This window comes from Herpailurus yagouaroundi, unplaced genomic scaffold (assembly GCF_014898765.1).
Source record: "Herpailurus yagouaroundi ecotype Mexico unplaced genomic scaffold, PumYag 182, whole genome shotgun sequence".
Classification (NCBI taxonomy): domain Eukaryota; kingdom Metazoa; phylum Chordata; class Mammalia; order Carnivora; family Felidae; genus Herpailurus; species Herpailurus yagouaroundi.
In genome coordinates, this window is record NW_024412413.1 from 14,768,099 (window position 1) to 14,787,461 (window position 19,363).

A 19,363-nucleotide genomic window follows, 5' to 3' on the forward strand; every position below is an offset into this window, starting at 1 on the left:
CTGTTCAAGGTTAAGACCTAGGTCTTATTTTGTATTACTATGTTTGAGATGAAACATTCAGTAAATGTCTCCTGAATGAAAGGAGGAATTCCTGGGTCTCTGCTGCTCTGCTGGTGTGGAAGCTACCAGGCCGCTTGTTTGTAGTTCTAATGTCAGTGCTCATGAACTTGGCTTTAGAGAAAAATTGTCCCGCCTCAGTATTCCCGGAGCTTAGCACAATGCTTGGCATACAGGAGAGAAGAAGGGCAAAGAGACAAGGGGAAGAAAATTTGTACAAAATCCCACACACCCCTATTTATGACTTAAAGCAGGGAAACTGGGCAACCTTCAGGTGTAACATAAGGCGAAAACTGTTCAGGATAGAGTCCCAATTCCTCCTGGGCAACAGCGCCAACATCTTTGGGCTAAGTCCCTTACTTCGAATCTTTTGGGCTTGCGCGGACCCACGCTTCCCTAGCAGGAGAACGCTACGAACACTGAAACCGAGTCTGAGGATTTAGGGGACTCAGAACCCGCTCAATACATGCTCTGCAGCGCTGGATGCCTAGCGAATGTGGGTCGATAGCTCGGCGCTCGACGCAATCCAGCCGGCCTGAGACGCGACGCTCCCTCCAGAGCCTCTCCGGGCCCCGCACCCCTCGGGCCTGGGTCCTCTCGGTGCGCACGCGCGGAAGGGGCTCGGCTGGGGGAGGGGCGCCGGAACGCAGTCGCCGCTAGCGGGCCACGGCGGGGAGGGGCGCACGCACGAGGGGCGGAGCGGCAGGCGCCCCGAGTGGCTGAGGAGCCGGAAACGCGCCTCGGAGGGTGCGGCCCTGAGGAGTCGGCGGGCTGGGCCGGGCCGGGCGGGAAACGTTAGGCCAGCGGCCCCCGGGGCGCGGGGGTCGAGCGGGCGGGGAGGGCCCGAGGCAAGCTCTGCCCGGATGAGGAACAAAGCGGTGGGGCAGGCGCGCGCGCCCCCCGCGCGGCCGGCAGGTGGGCTGCGCGCGGGCCCGGCCGGGCATGGGCGAGGGCGGCTAGGCCTGCGGGCCTCAAGCCGGCGGGCGGGCGAGTCAGTCGGCCGCCCCTGGGAGGCGGTGTCCGAAGCGCCCGGGCGCGCCGGTGGCGAGGGGACGGGGACTGCATCCACTCCGTTTTGGTGACCGCCCTTGTCCTCTCCTCCCTCCCACCCCCCAGGTTGGGCAGCCCCCCTCCCGAAGCTTCTGGAGGAAAAGCCCCGGGTGTCCCCCGGCATGCCCCATCTCGCGGCGGGGTGCGCGGCCGCCGGCCCTCGGGAGAAGTTGGGCGGCCCCGGACGGCCGCGGGGCCGAGGGGCCGCGTTTGTGCAGCGGTTGTAAGCAAGATGCGGTAGCACGTGACCCTGGAACGCAAACCCTGATGCCGGTTCCCCGCCGCGCGTGTGTTCTTTTCTCTGACACTTGGCCCCAAGCAGATGCATCACAGGTGAGTGATGGGCCCTGTGCTGGTGACATCTTTGGGAAGCGTTTGGCAAATCAGAGTTCAGAGTGCCTTTCTTTGGTTTTGGTGCCACGAGGGAGGTTACAGGTGCGATTTGCAAATGGATTTATGTCCCAAAGGAGACCAGAAATCCAGAAACCAGAGTTGGGTTGGAATCCAGCCTCATGCAACCAAATTTACTCCAAATGCGAATCGTTCTAGATAGCCACACGTTGATTTTTGGCTCATTCACCCCTTTTCCCTGTGCCTTTGAGTTATTTGAGCGTTTAATATCTTGATCTGGATTCCAGAGCGTATTTTTAGCTTAACACCATGCTTCACCTTGAATTTTGCTGGTTACCCTGTGGCTCAGATGGTAATGTGGGGGAATTAAGTTCTTAGTTTTGCAGGTTTCATGCAAATATTTCAGGTACTTGATGATACCATGGCAGTACAGATCGGTGCCAGATAGAGTTACATTTGGCTGTTGTTTTGGGACCTTTTCGTAGGCTGTATGTTTAGGATGAGGAAGACGAATTCACTGAAGCTGCTGAACCTGTCCATGCCTTTTGCAAAGTGGGTGCATTTCAGTTAGCTTTTTATATGTCATTCTAAGAAAAAGTTGTAAGATTAGCAAGTGGCAAATGTGGTTTATTCTGTAAGTCAGAAACACACACATACAAACTGCAGAAGTGTGAAGGAAATGATTTTACCAGGAATGAGTAGGGAAGAAGAGGGAGCTTGGTATCTTGATTTTTAGCTCTTCTTCCAAGCTTGCTTCCTAGAAACCCGTATGAGAAAGGTAGGTAGAATAGAATTGCACTTTAGAATGAGAGTCTTTGGATCTTATTGTAAATTCCCTTCATCTGCTTGCTTTCCGTGGGATATTTGTTACCTTTGGTTTATGGCTGCTGAGGTCATCATCACATTTCAGTGACTCACGACAAAGCAGAAATCTGCTGAGCCTCACGCTAAACTCTGGTTTGAACTGGTTTGAGAAGAAGGCCTAGGAGTCAACCCAGAAACACCATTTTGATTTTTATCTGGAGATTAGGTACACAGATTAAATTCAGGAATTTTTAGACTGAGATTTGAAGCTATAGACTTTTAGCTTACTTAAAAAAAATATTGTAGCCATTTGTTATAGGTTATTGCTCTGGTGGTTGTAGAGTTTTAATTACATTTATAGCTGTAAGAAATTACAGGAAAAGTCCATTTTAAACAAACTCACCTAGAAACTTTCAGAATTATAGGTAGCTGTTGTTTCTTTAGGCTATGGGATTTTTTTTGCATTCTTTTATAGCATAATTAAATACTTGTACTGTTATTAATGTGTTGTCCTTGATGCACCTCATTTATCCTATGCTTCTAGTTGCCTTTCCAGTAAGGATGAAGATGCATTGCTTCATCCAGATCACATATTTCAAAAATTTTTTTTTTTTTTACATTTATTTATTATTGAGAGACAGAGACAGAGCATGAGCAAGGGAGGGACACACAGAGGAAGAGACCCGGAATCTGAAGCAGGCTCCAGGCTCTGAGCTGTCAGCACAGAGCCTGATGCGGGGCTCGCGCTCTCAAACCACGAGATCATGACCTGAGCCGAAGTCGGATGCTTAACCGACTGAGCCACCCAGGTGCCCCTCATTATTAATAATTTAATTCAGACCCAGTATCACTATAACTCCTGTAAAAAGAATTAGTAAAAATTCTTTTGAGTGAATTAAACCAAACCATCTACAAAAGTCTAAAAAAACCAAACCTATTACTACAAAAGTAATAGGCCATTTGGAGAAAATACTGTGAAAGAAAAAGCTTGGGTATTTAAAAAAACAAAAACAAACTCTTATTGCCATGTGCTTGATAAGGATTGTGCTTTGCTTCAGGTAGTGTGCGTAGGGTTTGAAACAAAGCACACCTGAGTTAAATCATATTTTTGCTTTGTGACGTTGACTGAGTTAGCATCTCTGAATCCGAGTTTTTATGATTAGAAAGAATATGACATTCGCTGTCTGAGAGCTGTGAGCATAAAAATGAATTAGTAGTTGGTCCGCTCTCATTTCCCTATCCTGATTGCCTCAGGTTGTGCAGTACCTTAAAACGGAATCACTGGGGCGCCTGGGTGGCGCAGTCGGTTAAGCGTCCGACTTCAGCCAGGTCACGATCTCGCGGTCCGTGAGTTCGAGCCCCGCGTCGGGCTCTGGGCTGATGGCTCAGAGCCTGGAGCCTGTTTCCGATTCTGTGTCTCCCTCTCTCTCTGCCCCTCCCCCGTTCATGCTCTGTCTCTCTCTGTCCCAAAAAAAATAAATAAACGTTGAGAAAAAAAAAAAGAAAAACGGAATCACTGCAGTAAGATTTTGCCTAACTCGTGTGTGCTCTTTCCTAGGATGAATGAAATGAACCTGAGCCCAGTGGGGATGGAGCAGCTGACTTCATCCTCTGTGAGCAATGCCTTGCCAGGCTCAGGGAGTCACCTAGGGTTGGCTGCCTCACCCACTCACAATGCCATCCCTGCCCCAGGTGAGTGGGAAGGGAGAGCGACTGGATTTGAACACTTAATTGTATTATCAGTTCTAAATGGAGCCTGCAGGGGGTCAAAGCCCCTTTACGAGTGTGAAGGGGAAGCCAGGCAGGTGTGAACAGCAGTTCCACGAGTGGCGGCATGATGGAAGGAATGTTTTTGTGGAGTCCTGGAGTTCTAGTGGACAGGAGTGGCAGCTTTTTCTGATTAGTCCCCTTGTGGGGTGGGTGGCCTGTTACCTAGAGCTGTAATTTGCTTGGCATTTTTTCTAGGATTACCCATTCATCTGGTTCACTCCCTTGGCGCTCTGTCCCTGGGTCAATAGAAGAGGATGAAAGTTACTCTATTAAGTATTCTCAGTAAATAGGAGGAATTGAGCTTTATTTTCTATTACATCCAAAACCAAGAACAACCGCAAATGCATGAGGCTGAGAATTATAAGAGGAGATGTCAGAGACGGAGCTCCCAGGTAGGGCTCCCCGGGAGCCTCAGTATCCAGAGAGGAGTTGTACAGAAAAAGCTCCCATTTTCTCTATCACTGTACATTTAAAACCTTTTTATCTGCTTTATTTTCTTTTTTCTACTGAAATAGAAAAGAGATAAGCTGTTCGTTCTTACAGTGGTAAGCTAGTGGTCGTTAAAGATTTGTGACATCGTAATGGACTTTACCGAAATAAGAATTAATGTTTAGGGTATTTTTTTCCCTAGAATTTATTTAATGTTTTTAAAATTTATTTTAGAGAGAAACAATGCAAGTAGGGAAGGGGCAGAGAGAGAGAAGAAGACACAGAATCGGAAGCAGGTTTCAGGCTCTGAGCTATTAGCACAGAGCCTGACATGGGGCTCAAACTCACAAACCGTGAGATCATGACCTGAGCTGAAGATGGATGCTTAATCCATTGATCCACCCAGGCACCCCTAAGGATATTTTAAATCTATAAGTTGTTTAAATAGTTCTCTGTAGGGAATTACCTGCTTAATTACTACTGTGCAGCAGTTAAATAAATTCATCTGAACTAGGGTCTCCACATTCCTTTCAGTGTCCACAAAAGAAATTAAACAATTTATTAGTGAGTTCATTTGATTATCTCTTAGGCATTCCTTTTAGTGAATACTCTCGTTAAGGAGGAAAAGCCTATTAAAAAATATTGCCATGGGCAAACATAAATCACTGCTCAAGTTGGTCAGTATTCATTATTATACTTAGGTACAGTAAGAGTCGTTTCCACACCTTGCAGATATAATCCAAGGTAGATACAATCTAAAGTTTGAATTTTTTTTAATCATGAAATACAGCATATATACAAAAGACTATATTTGTACAGTTTTGCACTTCCAAGTAGAAGCATATCTAAGAAATTTTATTTAAAGTTTTTTTTAAGTCTATTTATTTTGAAAGAGAGAGAGCACGTATGCACACACAAGTGGGGGAGGGACAGAGAGAGAGAGAGAGAGAGGGAGAGAGAGAATGCCAAGCAGGCTCCATGCTGTCAGTGCAGAGCCTGATGTGGGGCTCGATCTCACAACCTGTGAGATCATGACCTGAGCCAAAATTAAGAGTTGGATGCTTAACTGACTGAGCCACCCAGGCACCCCTCTAAGAATTTCCTTTTTAATTTTTTTAATGTGTATTTATTTTTGAGAGAGAGAGAGACATAATGTGAGCAGGCAAGGGGAAGAGAGGGAGACACAGAATCCGAAGTAGGTTCCAGGCTCTTAGCTATCAGCACAGAGCCTGACTTGGGGCTCGAACTCATGAACTGTGAGATCATGACCTGAGCCTAGTCAGACTGTTAACGAACTGAGCCACCCAAGCGCCCTGGCTAAGAATTTTTAAACAGTAAAACATTCTCACCATATAAAATGGTAAATATAAATAATGAGGTTAAAAAAAATCTGTAGGGGTGCCTGGGTGGCTCAGTTGGTTAAGTGTCCGGCTTCAGCTCAGGTCATGATTTCACACTCCGTGAGTTTGAGCCCCGTGTTGGGCTCTGTGCTGACAGCTCAGAGCCTGGAGCCTGCTTTGGATTCTGTGTCTCCCTCTCTCGCTGCCCCTCCCCTGCTCATCCTCTGTCTCTCTCTCAAAAATAAATAAAAACATTAAAAAAAAATTAAAAATCTGTAATATCATTACTCAAAGACTACTCCTGTGAGCTTTGGTATTTTTTCCCATTTTTATCCCTATGATTTGTTCTTTTAAATTTTATTTAAACTAGGTTTTTAATTGTAATTAAATGTTTTAGTACTTAAAAGCAATACAGACAACTGGAGGATCAACTTGGCCATTTTAAAACTAACTTGAGAACTAACTTTAGGGCCTGTTTGTGGATATTTGCACAATACTTCCTGTCTGGGGATATAAAGGGCTTTTAGGTGAGATTTTTCCCCATTTGCAGAAACTTTCTTGAGTTTAGCTAGTGATTATTGAGAGAATTTTTAAGTACTTAACTTTCTTTTAATTGAGAAAAAAAACTTTTTTGTAGGCCTGCCAGTGGCAATTCCAAACCTGGGTCCCTCCCTGAGCTCTCTGCCTTCTGCTTTGTCTCTGATGCTCCCAATGGGTATTGGGGATCGAGGGGTGATGTGTGGGTTACCCGAAAGAAACTACACCCTACCTCCACCACCTTACCCCCACCTGGAGAGCAGTTACTTCAGAACCATTCTACCTGGTAAGTATTATAGTTATTTGGGAAATTTGAAGAAAGAATAGAGCCTCCTATTAACTTCACTTCTTGAAGACTTGAATAACCCGATTTTCTGTTTGTCAGTATTAGATATTAATCTCTAGGTGGGGAAACAAAATCTTTATATGTTTTTGTACTTTTCCTTTTAGTGTATACGGATCACACATTATTAATATGGCAGTTTGACTAAGCATAATTTCTTTTTTTTTTTTTAATTTTTTTCTTAACGTTTATTTATTTTTTGAGACAGAGAAAGAGTATGAATGGGGGAGGGTCAGAGAGAGAGGGAGACACAGAATCCGAAACAGGCTCCAGGCTCCAAGCTGTTGGCACAGAGCCCGACGCGGGGCTCGAATCCATAAGCCGCAAAATCATGACCTGAGCCGGAGTCGGACGCTTAGCCAACTGAGCCACCCAGGCGCCCCAGACTAAGCATGATTTCTTTTTTTATAATTTTTTTTTTTAACGTTTATTTATTTTTTTGGGACAGAGAGAGAGACAGAGCATGAACGGGGGAGGGGCAGAGAGAGAGGGAGACACAGAATCAGAAACAGGCTCCAGGCTCTGAGCCATCAGCCCAGAGCCCGTCGCGGGGCTCGAACTCACGGACCGCGAGATCGTGACCTGGCTGAAGTCGGACGCTTAACCGACTGCACCACCCAGGCGCCCCTAAGCATGATTTCTTAATGACAGACGAACAGTTTTTTTCCTTTCTCCTCCAGTGTTTCCTTGATTTAATTTTCATAATTTTGCAGTTGTAATTCCTGTCAACCACACGTCCTGCTAGTGTCACTATCTATTATAAATTAAGGTTTATTGGTTTTAAGTTTATTGACTTCTTATTCTCAGTGTATGTTTCAGAAAATTTAGCAAATGGGGAGAAGAACCACCAATAGTCCTATCATCCATCTTCTTGGTGTACTTTCTTCCTGTCTTTTATTTTGGTGTATAGATTTTTACTGGTTTTCATAACTAAGACTGTACTTTCTACATGGTTGTGTGTCCTTTTTTCCACTTAATATTTTCCTGTGTTTTTACATAGTTATTTTTCCTAACTTCTGCATGGTTTTTGTAATTATTCTTTTTAATGCTGCATTACAATCTACTGAATGGATATTCCATCGTTTGTTATTATATTAATCTTTATTGTTGGACAGTTTGGTTTTTTCCAGGTTCTTATTACTATTATAGGAATGTCTTTGTGTATAATATTTATGAAATGCATTTAGTGAAGATTACCATTAAGTGGAATTTCTTGTGCAAGAGCCTATGAAAGTGTTTTTGGGGTTCATATGCTCTTGCACATGAGTATATGTATTAAGTATGTATGTACTTGTATATATTTAATTTTATGTATATATCTAAAAGTATATGTATACTTTTATATATTAAGATATATATACTTTCCAAAGAGGTTTTAGTAATTTACATTCCCACTGGCAGTGCAGCAAGTACCATTTGACCACATCCTTACAAGCATGAGTGTTTAAATGTTTCTTTCGGTTTTAATAAAGCAGATACAATTGTGACTTATTTTGAATAGACCGTAATGTGTTATGATAGTTTAATAACTTAAAACTTAGTTGTATTTAATTAAATTTTATTAAATTAATTAACATTTTCATGTGGAAGATCTGCTTTTAAATCCTTTTACCTTTTAACTATAATAGAGGAAATTTCAGTATCTTAAGTTTCAGGAATTCCAACTATATATATATATATTAAAGGTGTCATTTAAATGCTCAATTTCCAGTGACTTCAAAGGAACATAGTTAATTTTTTTTTTTTTTTTACGATTTCTGAGTTTCACAGGGAAAACTGAATTATGGTATATGAATGTTGCTATTTATAAGGTATTTATCAGTTAAACCAAATAGGTAGGAGATTATTTTATGGCCTATTTATGTTGCTATTTTTAAAGTTTTTTTTTTTTTTTTTAAGTTTTTATTTATTTTGAGAGCCAGAGCAAGCATGAGTTGGGGAGGGGCAGAGAGAAAGAGGGAGACAGAGAGAATCCCAAGCAGGCCCTGCTCTTCAGTGTAGAGCCCCAACACAGGGCTGGAACTCATGAACCATGAGATCATGACCTGAGCTGAAATCAGGAGTCAGATGCTTAACCAACTAAGCCATTCAGGCACTCCTATGTTGCAATTTTATAAAGCATATATGTTAATTAAACCAAAGAAGTAGATAAGAGATTAATTTAGTTACATTTTTAAGGAAAGTAGCTTCTAAGATTTGGAATTCCTTATATTTAACAATGTACTAAAAAGTCTCTAAAATCTCATCTTCTTCTTTTTTCAGGCATTTTATCTTATTTAGCTGACAGACCACCACCTCAGTATATCCACCCTAACTCTATAAATGTTGATGGTAATACAGCATTATCTATCGCCAATAACGCTTCAGCTCTAGATCCCTATCAGTCCAATGGAAATGTTGGATTAGAACCAGGCATTGTTTCAATAGACTCTCGCTCTGTGAACACACATGGTGCCCAAAGTCTTCATCCCAGTGATGGCCATGAGGTGGCCTTGGACACAACAATCACTATGGAGAACGTCTCTAGGGTTACCAGCCCAATCTCTACAGATGGAATGGCAGAAGAGCTTACAATGGACGGAGTTGCAGGCGAGCATGCCCAAATCCCAAATGGCTCCAGAAGTCATGAACCTCTGTCTGTAGATTCTGTGAGCAACAACCTTGCAGCAGACACTGTAGGACATGGTGGTGTGATACCCATTCATGGGAATGGCCTGGAGCTCCCTGTGGTCATGGAGACAGACCACATTGCAAGTCGGGTCAACGGGATGTCTGACAGTGCCCTCAGTGACTCCATCCACACCGTGGCCATGAGCACCAACTCTGTAAGCGTGGCACTCTCTACCTCACACAACCTCGCCTCCTTAGAATCTGTTTCCCTCCATGAAGTTGGCCTAAGCCTAGAACCTGTGGCTGTCTCCTCCATCACCCAGGAGGTTGCTATGGGGACAGGTCATGTAGATGTATCTTCAGACAGTCTTTCTTTTGTACCACCTTCACTGCAAATGGAAGACTCCAATTCAAACAAGGAAAATATGGCAACCTTGTTTACAATTTGTGAGTGTGCTTAGCCTTTTTCTTTTGGAAATATTGGTAGAAAGGGCTATCATCTCTAACAGATTTAATCACAAAGTCAGGTGTTGATTAAGGGAGTATAGAAAGTAATAGACTTTGGAATTTTTCTTTGTGCATTGTCCGTTATGTTAATGGCTTTTTCTTAAGTAAGTCAGATGACATACAGTCATTTTGTTGGTTCTTACAGTATCCTGAAGTAACGAAACCATAGTCATTTCCTTCTGTATTTTACAGATACTCTCAGCTCCGTAATCAAGATCTATCCCTGTGTTTCAAAAATAGAGTTAATTATAGAACTGTAGTGAGGTGTTCTCTGAGGTATTCTGTGTGTCAGGTTGTGTGCTTTTTCAACATAAGATTTATTAGATCACATGTACTTCTTTATCCCTATGGAAATAATAGGTAGATACAAATGCAAATTTTATTTTTGCTCAGATTGCGTATAAATTACTGTAGTTGGGCATGTAAAAGTTCTTTTTATGGGTCAAGAATAACAAAAAGCAATAGAAAAACTGTTGGTTTGTTGGTGTCATTACATGCGTCATTCATGCAGGAAACGTTGAGTGCTTAGTATATGCCGGCCTCTGTGCCAGACACGGGGTAGAAAGCAGTCTGCAGCAGAGGACAGCTGCCTTTAATGAGCTTATAATCTGATGGGAGGCGTGGGCAAGTAAAGGGGCTGTCGAGATATGGTATGATAAGTGGGAAGGTGGGGTTAAGTGCCAGGTCTAAAGGAGCCTGAGGTGGGCATCTAACAACGCCATGGAAGCAATAGGGAAGACTTATCAGGGGACACTGTGTATGTGTTAGCACAGACTCAAAGGACATCAAAGGTGTTGGCAGCAGAGGATCAGGAAGAACAGCATCCCAGACAGGAGTTGCCACCCATAAGTGCCTAGAACTAAGAGAATGTTACATGGTTCAGAATTGCTGAAGCATAAAATGGGGGTGATGAGAAAGAAGTAGGAGCCAGAACACAAAGGGTTTTCTAAGACCAGTCAAGGATCTGAAGGAGTGAGGTTTGGGATGGGGGTTCTGCTGCAAGGTGAGGGCTAGTTTGTTAGAGGCAAGTAGCAGGTAAAGGAGATGATGCCATAATTTAAGTGAAAGGTGATTTTCTAACCTAAAATAGAAGGAATGATGGTGAGGAAAAGTGGGGTACATTTACAGAAGTTGGGAGAGAAGGGTTAAGGAGATACCCCTGGTTTCTGGCAGGAGACTAGGGGGTAGTGGTACCACTCCTTAGGATAATGAATGGCGGAGGAGGACTGTTGTTTTTTTTTTGTAGTTTTCTATTTTTTGTTTGTTTTTTTGAGGAGTGATGGTGAGTCTGGTTTCAGACCTGTTGATTTTAGTGTCTGTAAGATACCCAGTAGAGGTGTTTAGTGAGAATTTTAATCTGGAACACAGAGATCTGTCTGCAGATATTTAGGGGATCCTCAGCATTAGGACGTTAATCACAGCCATGGAAGTGGAGTGAAATTAGCTCCTAGTGCGAGTATGGCATATAAGAGGGTTAGGGATTTTAAGATGCGATGGCAGAGGAAGAGCTTCCAAAGTAGATTGAACAGGAGGGTCAGAAAAGTAGGTCAGAGCTTCTGGTGCCTCAGAAGCCAAGCAGTGAGGAGGACTTTTATGTTAACCTTTTAAAGTCTGAAATTTATAATTTTGAAATAATTTAGGAATGCAGGCTCATTAACTTAGCAGAAGTTAAGAGGTGGCCTAAATAAGCCTATTGATCCTTTTTTATATGGGTATGCAGAACCTCTTGCTCCTATGTGTTTTTTTTTAATTCACATATACATTTTAAATTGTACAATTTAGTGGCTTTTAGTATATTGACAAGGTTGTGGAACCAGCACCACTATCTTATTCCAAAACAATTTTATCACCCCAGATACCCCACTAGCAGTCACTCATCATTCCTTCCCTTCTAACCCCTCCTCCCCTCCTCCTTTCCCTGCCATCATTCTCAGGCATCCATTAATCTTTCTATAGATTCACCTATTCTGGACACTTCATATAGTGGTAGCATACAACCTGTGGCTTTCCTTGTCTTGCTTCTTTCCCTTAGCATAATGTCCTGGCTCGTCCATGTAGCATGGATCAGTACCCCATTCCTTTTTATGGTTGAGTACTACTCCATTGTGTGGTGATAACCACATTTTGTTTATCTACCTTTCATTCTCGAACATTTAGTTTCTACTTTTGACTATTAAGAATAATGCTGCTATGAATATTCATATGCAAGTTTTTGTAAGAACATGTTTTTAAGTCTCTTAGATATATGTTTAAGAGTAGAATTGCTTTGGGATGCCTGGGTGGCTCAGTCAGTTAAGCGTCCGACTTTGGCTCAGGTCATGATCTCATGGCTTGTGAGTTCGAGCCCCTCATCAGGCTCTGTGCTGACAGCTCAGAGCCTGGAGCCTCTTCAGATTCTGTGTCTTTCTCTCTTTCGGCCCCTCCCCCCCCAACACTCTGTCTCTCTCTGTCTCTCAAAAATAAATAAACATTAAAAAAAAAAAAAAGAGTAGAATTGCTTTATGTTTAACTTTCTGAGAAATTGCCAGACTGTTTTCTGAAGTAGTTGCACCATTTTCAGTTCTCAACATCAGTGTATGAGTGTTCTAATTTCTCCACGTCTTTTAAACACTTTCTGTTATAGCCATCTTAGTGGCTATGAGGTGGCATGTCATTGTGGATTAGATTTGCATTTCCCCAGTGACAACAATGTTGAATCTCTGTCTATTCTTATTTGCCATTTGTGTATTTTCGGAGAAGCCTTTAAGCATTTTTCTGGTATGAAATCTGATCTCATTTGGAGATTTAACATGGATTCTTCAGTGCATTGGAGAATCAGTTCTCACCAACTGTAGGGGATCTTTAATATTCAAGGAATTTTTAGTCAAGTAGTAGTTGAAGTAAGATATTATCTCTGCTTTGCCTAAATATGAAAACTTTGATATTTTATGTCATATAAGTGGAAATGTGTAATGATTGCTTAGGAGAAAGACACTTTGATGGCTATGGTTCTAAGGTTTATGTATTCCAACTATTTGTGGATGAATTCGGAAAGTTTGAACATAATCATTGACAAAAAGGGGTCATGTATGCTCTTCCTTAACAGAAATAAAAAAGAAGATTTACAGAGAATGACACTTGTTGTAGAAGTGAAGTTACAGTAAGCATAGAGATCAGTATATAAAGGCAGCACCCTTTCTGACAATGCAAAAAGAAAGACAGTATGAACAGTAAGAAATTAAGAATTTTAAGCAAACTTGTCTGCAAGAATCTGATTCTACCTATCGTCCCAAAGAGCATTTTTTGCCCCCTGCCTTTTTTAAAAAAGAATCTGTTATAAAAATCTGGTTGACCAATTTGTTGATAGTGAAAGAAAAGTGAACAGTGGTGCCGCTGTCTCTGACTCTGTTGACCTGTATTGTCCTCTCTGTTTTGGCCTTGCATGACAGCATTTCAACCCACTGTCCTCATATAGTTGGGTAGAGTGGGAATCTTGGGACTTTAGATATCATATGTAAAGGTATCTACCTAATGTAAGGAATAATGTAATTCATTTTTGAAGTAATCTAGTGTAATCTACTTTTACTAGTGTAAAAAGTAATCTACTTTTCAATCAGTCTCTTCTGGACTGAATAGTAAAATTGTCCTGTGGGATTAAAAAAAAAATTCAGATCCTGTCAGAGAGAGATCTAAGACTGGGATATGTATTTTAGTGTAAGAAAGTGATTGATCAGAATATTTTTATTAGAACTTTGCTTCTTATTGGTTATGTTTTAGTAATTAGCATTTAAATTAAAAAGCAGGTGGCAATTTAGGCTGCTTGAACTAACCCCGTTTGTGTCTCTCAAATTTTCCATCCATAGGGTGCACACTCTGTGACCGAGCCTATCCCTCAGACTGCCCTGATCACGGACCAGTGACTTTTGTTCCTGACACTCCAATAGAGAGCAGGGCGAGGCTTTCTCTCCCAAAGCAGCTTGTTCTTCGCCAGTCAGTTGTGGGAGCAGAAGTTGGTAAGAACCTTGGAACTCTCAAAGCCCATCAGTTCTCTTCTTTCTCTGTAGTGTAGAGTTGTAAAAGTGGATAGGTGTAATTTCATCATTATTTGGTTGATCAAAAGTTAATTTATGGCTTAAGCATTATTCTTTTAGGAACATTTGTGTAGTAATAGCAATAAATCAAGTTGAAACTTTATTGAGAAAATTCCCCTTTCTTAGAATCAAAATTGAATAAAGGAGAAAGTCTTGGCCTGAGTCTGAAGACTTTGATTCTTGACTGTATCATCCTCTAACAATTATGACAAAACACTCCTCGAAACTTAAGTTTCTTCTCTAAGACATGGAAAATTCACCACTGATAACCTTGTCACAAAAAAAAGATCAAGTGTTTTTAAATTTCCTAATACTCCTTAGGAGAAAGGAATAAGAAGTGTAGACTGCCAGAGTTTGGTTACCCATATTTGAATTTAAAATGGTTTTGGGGCGCCTGGGTGGCGCAGTCCGTTAAGCGTCCGACTTCAGCCAGGTCACGATCTCGCGGTCCATGAGTTCGAGCCCCGCGTCGGGCTCTGGGCTGATGGCTCAGAGCCTGGAGCCTGTTTCCGATTCTGTGTCTCCCTCTCTCTCTGCCCCTCCCCCCTTCATGCTCTGTCTCTCTCTGTCCCAAAAATAAATAAAAACGTTGAAAAAAAAATTTTTTTAAATGGTTTCTAAATTACTGTGCCTTTTGTTTGAAAATACCGAACTAGGTTCATTATTTTTCAGCTGTAGTTTGGGTATGAGTCAGTTGAAAGCATTAAAAAGCTTAGATAATATAGAGCAGTGCTTTAAGCACAGATGATTTCATAAGTTTGACTTACAGTAATTGGTCTATGTTTTTATCATCAAGTAATGTTCTCTAGTCATTTGGGAAGGACTTGTTTTGGTTCCTTGTGTATAAAACTGGGTTTAGGAATTTCTGATAGTGGTTCTTACTCTGCATATTTCTTCTGAGTTCCCTTTAATCTGTTGATTACATTTTCCATATTTATAGGATAGAACCCATAAAACTTAGCTACCTCACAGGAGTGCTGGAGTATCAGTTAGTTCTGGTTCACTGAGGATAAGATTCTTTACATGAGCTAAGCTACTTTCTCTTGTATATCCTATTAGATGTTTAAATCATTGACTGGGTAGTTGGTGTCTTTCCCCTGCTAGGTGTATGGACTGGAGAAACCATTCCTGTGCGGACTTGCTTTGGGCCTCTCATTGGCCAGCAGAGTCACTCCATGGAAGTAGCAGAATGGACAGACAAGGCGGTTAACCATATATGGAAGGTCAGCGTTCATGAAGTTCTTCTGTGACTTTTGGATGTTTTTATTACAGTGATGTAGTTAAAAGTGTAAAAGCAGTAGAAGTGACGTAGTAAAAGTCAAAATTGGGCAAGACTCATACGGTGCCATTCACCTGTCAGTCATTTGTTTAATATTATGTCCTTTTTGTTCTTTATAACCAAATTATAATATTTAGCAAAATACCAGCTATTGAGTTTAGAAGATAAACTGTTTTTAGTCTTTCTTTTGTTAGATAATCCAGTAATTCTTCATTCTAATTACTTGTGGCAGCTGAGGCCATGGACTTTGTTTATATGATGAAAGTCTTATTTTGTAATCAACGAAAACATTTCTCAAATAGCTTGAGAAACAGTTCTGGGATTGGAAGCTGAGACCATTTCTCTAGTTTTCTAATGGGAGGGGCTGGAAATGCAGGGTTTTGACATAAATAGCTATTCCTGTAACATGTTTGTAGAGATTCACTTGTAGTCAATAGATTGGGAATGATGCCTGCAGAATTGGAGTGAGAGGAAGTGTGATCAGTGGAAAGGTATGGTGTTGCTGGCACTGGGGACTTGAATTTTGGTTTCCAGAAAGAACACAGAAGAACGCTAGGTCCAGTGGAAAAAGAATGAGAAGAGATGGTTCTCTGACCTTTTTGTCCATTCAGTGATCCACCTCCACCATATGGTAGGTGATGAAGACAAGTAGACTGTTTCTGTGTTTTCCAGTCAAGCCAAAATGTGAATAATCAAGAGCAAGGTCATTCTGTACCTTGAGCACTGTCAGTCTCTGATGGTATTTATGACGTTGCTGGAAACGGGGGACTAGTGGAATGACAAACGTGTGAGAAGGCAACCGTGGATTTCCACACTGACTATGAAAGCTGAGATCTGCAGAGTAAATGCGATTGTTGCTAGCCTAAGTTTAATAGCGCTTTGTATTGTCTGTTAGTTCATTTGATATGTATGTTTACCTTCTGTTGACAGATATACCACAACGGTGTCCTAGAATTCTGCATCATTACAACTGATGAAAATGAATGTAATTGGATGATGTTTGTGCGCAAAGCCAGGTAAGAGTAGTCTGGATGAAGAAATAGTTACGATTTGAATGTTTTTCAGTAGGAAGCTTTGCATAAAATAGGGAAGAGTCAGAGTCCAGATTATACTGTTGTCTGAACATATGTTAAGACCTAAGGCTTTTTACCTTTTTTCCTCCAGTAGTTGCTGATTAATGGCAATTGTAAGTCAAAACACAAGAAACTATCCTTTTTTAAACTAGTGTATTTAAACAGTAAGGAATGATACAGTTATCATTGAATTTGCAAGTGGGTACCTTCTCTTTATATCCACTATTAATCAACCCTCAGGCTGTTGTAGTTCTTGTTCAGTTCTCTATCTCTGTGTCTTTGTCATATGCTCTTAATATTTCATTTTATTAACTTTTCTTCTGGTGAAAGACTCTCTAGTGTTTCTGACTATAAAGGGCAATCAGCTGATGTACACAAGTATGAATTTTGTGTACTTCTATATGAACTTCTATATGAGTCCCTCCTAATCACTAGGGTAGGGAATTGGAAAAATAGCCTAAAGAAAATAGTTATGTCTAAGTATTCATGTAGAGTTTTGTTCTAGGGATATGATGTGTTTAGCATATATTTCAAAATTGATATGCTTGGTCTATTAAATGTGATAACTTAGGAACCGGGAAGAACAGAATTTGGTGGCTTATCCCCATGATGGAAAAATCTATTTCTGCACTTCACAAGATATCCCTCCTGAAAATGAACTGCTTTTTTATTACAGCCGGGATTATGCTCAGCAGATTGGTAAGTTACGATAAGACTTATTTCTCCTGAATCTACCATGGTAAAAACACCAAGGACCAGAAGTAGTTTTGGTAATGGTTTACATGTTAGGTGAACCAAATTACATACGTTTGTATATACAAAAGTAGGATATTACCTATGTTAGAAGTGTTAAAATCTGTGAGGTTCTTCATAAACTGAATGTTATTGATTAAGCAGTATTCATATGAAAGGAACTTTTGTGTTAGGATTTTGATTTGGGGTATTTGAAGTTCCTGAGGCTGCTTTTTGAGCCGGTATCATTGTAATTTAAATTCATAAACAACAGACAATCTCCTTTAATGGATTTAATCTTCACAGTCTTTTCCTTTGCCCTGTGTCATGATGACAACTTTAAAAGTTTGTACTACCAAAAAAATTTTTTTAATGTTTGTTTATTTTTGAGAGAGACAGAGTACGATTGGGGGAGAGGACAAGAGAGAGGGAGACACAGAATCTGAAGGCTCCAGGCTCTGAGCTGTCAGCACAGAGCACGACGCGGGGCTCGAACTCACGAGCTGCGAGATCATGACCTGAGCCGAAGTCAGATGCTTAACACACTGAGCCACCCAGACGCCCCACTAAAAAAATTTTTTTAAGAAAAAAAAATTTTTTGCCTGGGAAAGATGTATTATAATCCAGCGTTACCAAGTGCTTCCTTTGTGTCTGGCATGCTCTGTGAGATGCTGGGAGTATTGAACAAGACATTTTAGTTTTACAGGTAATGGGCAAGGTGGAAGTTTTGGTAGAATGGAGAATGCAAGCAACATTATTAATACCCAGAACGAGTTTTAAAATTTAACTACGAGAAGACATTGAGTAATTTTTTTTTTTTTGAAGGTGTTCCTGAACACCCAGATGTGCACCTCTGTAACTGTGGCAAGGAGTGCAATTCCTATACAGAGTTCAAAGCTCACCTTACCAGCCACATCCATAACCATCTTCATAGCCAGGGCCACAGCAGCAGCCATGGACCAAGCCACAGCAAAGAGAGGAAGTGGAAGTGCTCCATGTGCCCCCAGGCTTTTATCTCTCCTTCCAAACTTCACGTCCACTTTATGGGTCACATGGGTATGAAGCCCCACAAGTGTGATTTCTGTAGCAAGGCTTTTAGTGACCCTAGCAACCTGCGGACCCACCTCAAGATACATACAGGTACGTTATATTGGACCATCAAAATGGAATTTCACGACAATTAGAAATTGCGGTAGTAAAGAAATTGCAACAAGATAGTCTTGCAGGTATAGAATTGAGATATTAGAGAATGAATCCAGCTGGCTGTCAGCAGGACTTCATTGGGTGATAAATCTGGGTGGAATAATTGTGCTTCCTCAGAGAGTATTACCTCCAGTTATTACAGGGTTCCCCATTCCAGGTCCCCCCTCCCCACCCCATAGTGTGAAGGTGACTGGGAAAATGTACTGAATTAGAAAGGTGATCCATGTTTGGACTTTTTTTTTTTTTTTTTTTAAATTTTTTTTTAATGTTTGTTTATTTTTGAGACAGAGAGAGACAGAGCATGAACGGGGGAGGGTCAGAGAGAGGGGGAGACACAGAATCTGAAGCAGGCTCCAGGTTCTGAGCTGTCAGCACAGAGCCCGACGCGGGGCTCGAACTCACGGAGTGTGAGATCATGTCCTGAGCCGAAGTCGGACACTTAACCGACTGAGCCACCCAGGCGCCCCTGGACTTTTTTTTAAGTTTATTTATTTTTGAGAGAGAAAGAGCATACCCGTGCACAAGCAGGGAAGCACAGAGAGAGAGGGGGAGACCCAGAATCCAAAGCAGGCTCCAGGCTCCAAGATTTTAGCACAGAGCTCAACACAGGGCTCAAACTCACCAACTATGAGATCATGACCTAAGCCGAAGTCACTTAACCGACTGAGTCACCCAGGTGCCCCTGCGTTTGGACGTTAAAGCAAAGGGAATTCTAAGGAAACACTCTGAGCCTTCATGAGAGCTCACTCCTAGACACCAGCCAGAACCAGTTTCTCTCCTGTGAATATTGCTCAGTAAACACTGCCAAATTCTATTTTTTGAGGTTCCGTTTTCTAAATTCCATGTAAACCAACCCCTTTGTTTTAACACTTTTTAAAATACATACTACAAAATATCTGGTGAAGTTTTAGTTTTCTTGTCTGAGTCATTGGTTCTCCAAATCTTTGAAAGTAAAATTCTTTCTTGTCCTTTGCATTAAGACTGAGTAGTCATAACAGAGACTGTATGGCCCACAAAGCTTAAGATACAGACTAGACTTTAGAAAAAGTTTGCCATCCCCTGACTTAGAGTAATCTTATTTCTGCATTCTTAGTATTTTATTTCATCCCTGGTTTATGAGGTCATATGTTTAAAAAATGGAAAACTGTAAATTTAGGTTGTAAAAGTATGTTTGTCGACAGGTGCTAGAATTTATGAGGTTTTTTTTT

At 41.4% G+C, this 19,363-nt stretch overlaps 1 protein-coding gene across 3 annotated transcripts in view; it reads left to right on the plus strand.

The window, feature by feature from the left end:
- The first annotated feature begins 845 nt into the window (after nucleotides 1-845).
- The window catches only part of PRDM4 (PR/SET domain 4), a 27,131-nt gene continuing 8,613 nt past the window's right edge, over nucleotides 846-19,363 (plus strand). For 2 of the 3 annotated variants that reach the window (XM_040490984.1, XM_040490983.1), the window contains exons 1-10: nucleotides 846-972; nucleotides 1,174-1,440; nucleotides 3,821-3,954; nucleotides 6,439-6,624; nucleotides 8,944-9,738; nucleotides 13,641-13,790; nucleotides 14,973-15,091; nucleotides 16,078-16,163; nucleotides 16,792-16,919; nucleotides 17,778-18,092. In XM_040490984.1, the coding sequence (XP_040346918.1) occupies nucleotides 1,430-1,440; nucleotides 3,821-3,954; nucleotides 6,439-6,624; nucleotides 8,944-9,738; nucleotides 13,641-13,790; nucleotides 14,973-15,091; nucleotides 16,078-16,163; nucleotides 16,792-16,919; nucleotides 17,778-18,092 (1,924 nt within the window). In that variant the 5' untranslated portion in view covers nucleotides 846-972; nucleotides 1,174-1,429. The remainder of the gene's footprint in view (nucleotides 973-1,173; nucleotides 1,441-3,820; nucleotides 3,955-6,438; nucleotides 6,625-8,943; nucleotides 9,739-13,640; nucleotides 13,791-14,972; nucleotides 15,092-16,077; nucleotides 16,164-16,791; nucleotides 16,920-17,777; nucleotides 18,093-19,363) is intronic. The other variant, XM_040490982.1, reaches the window with a different exon arrangement.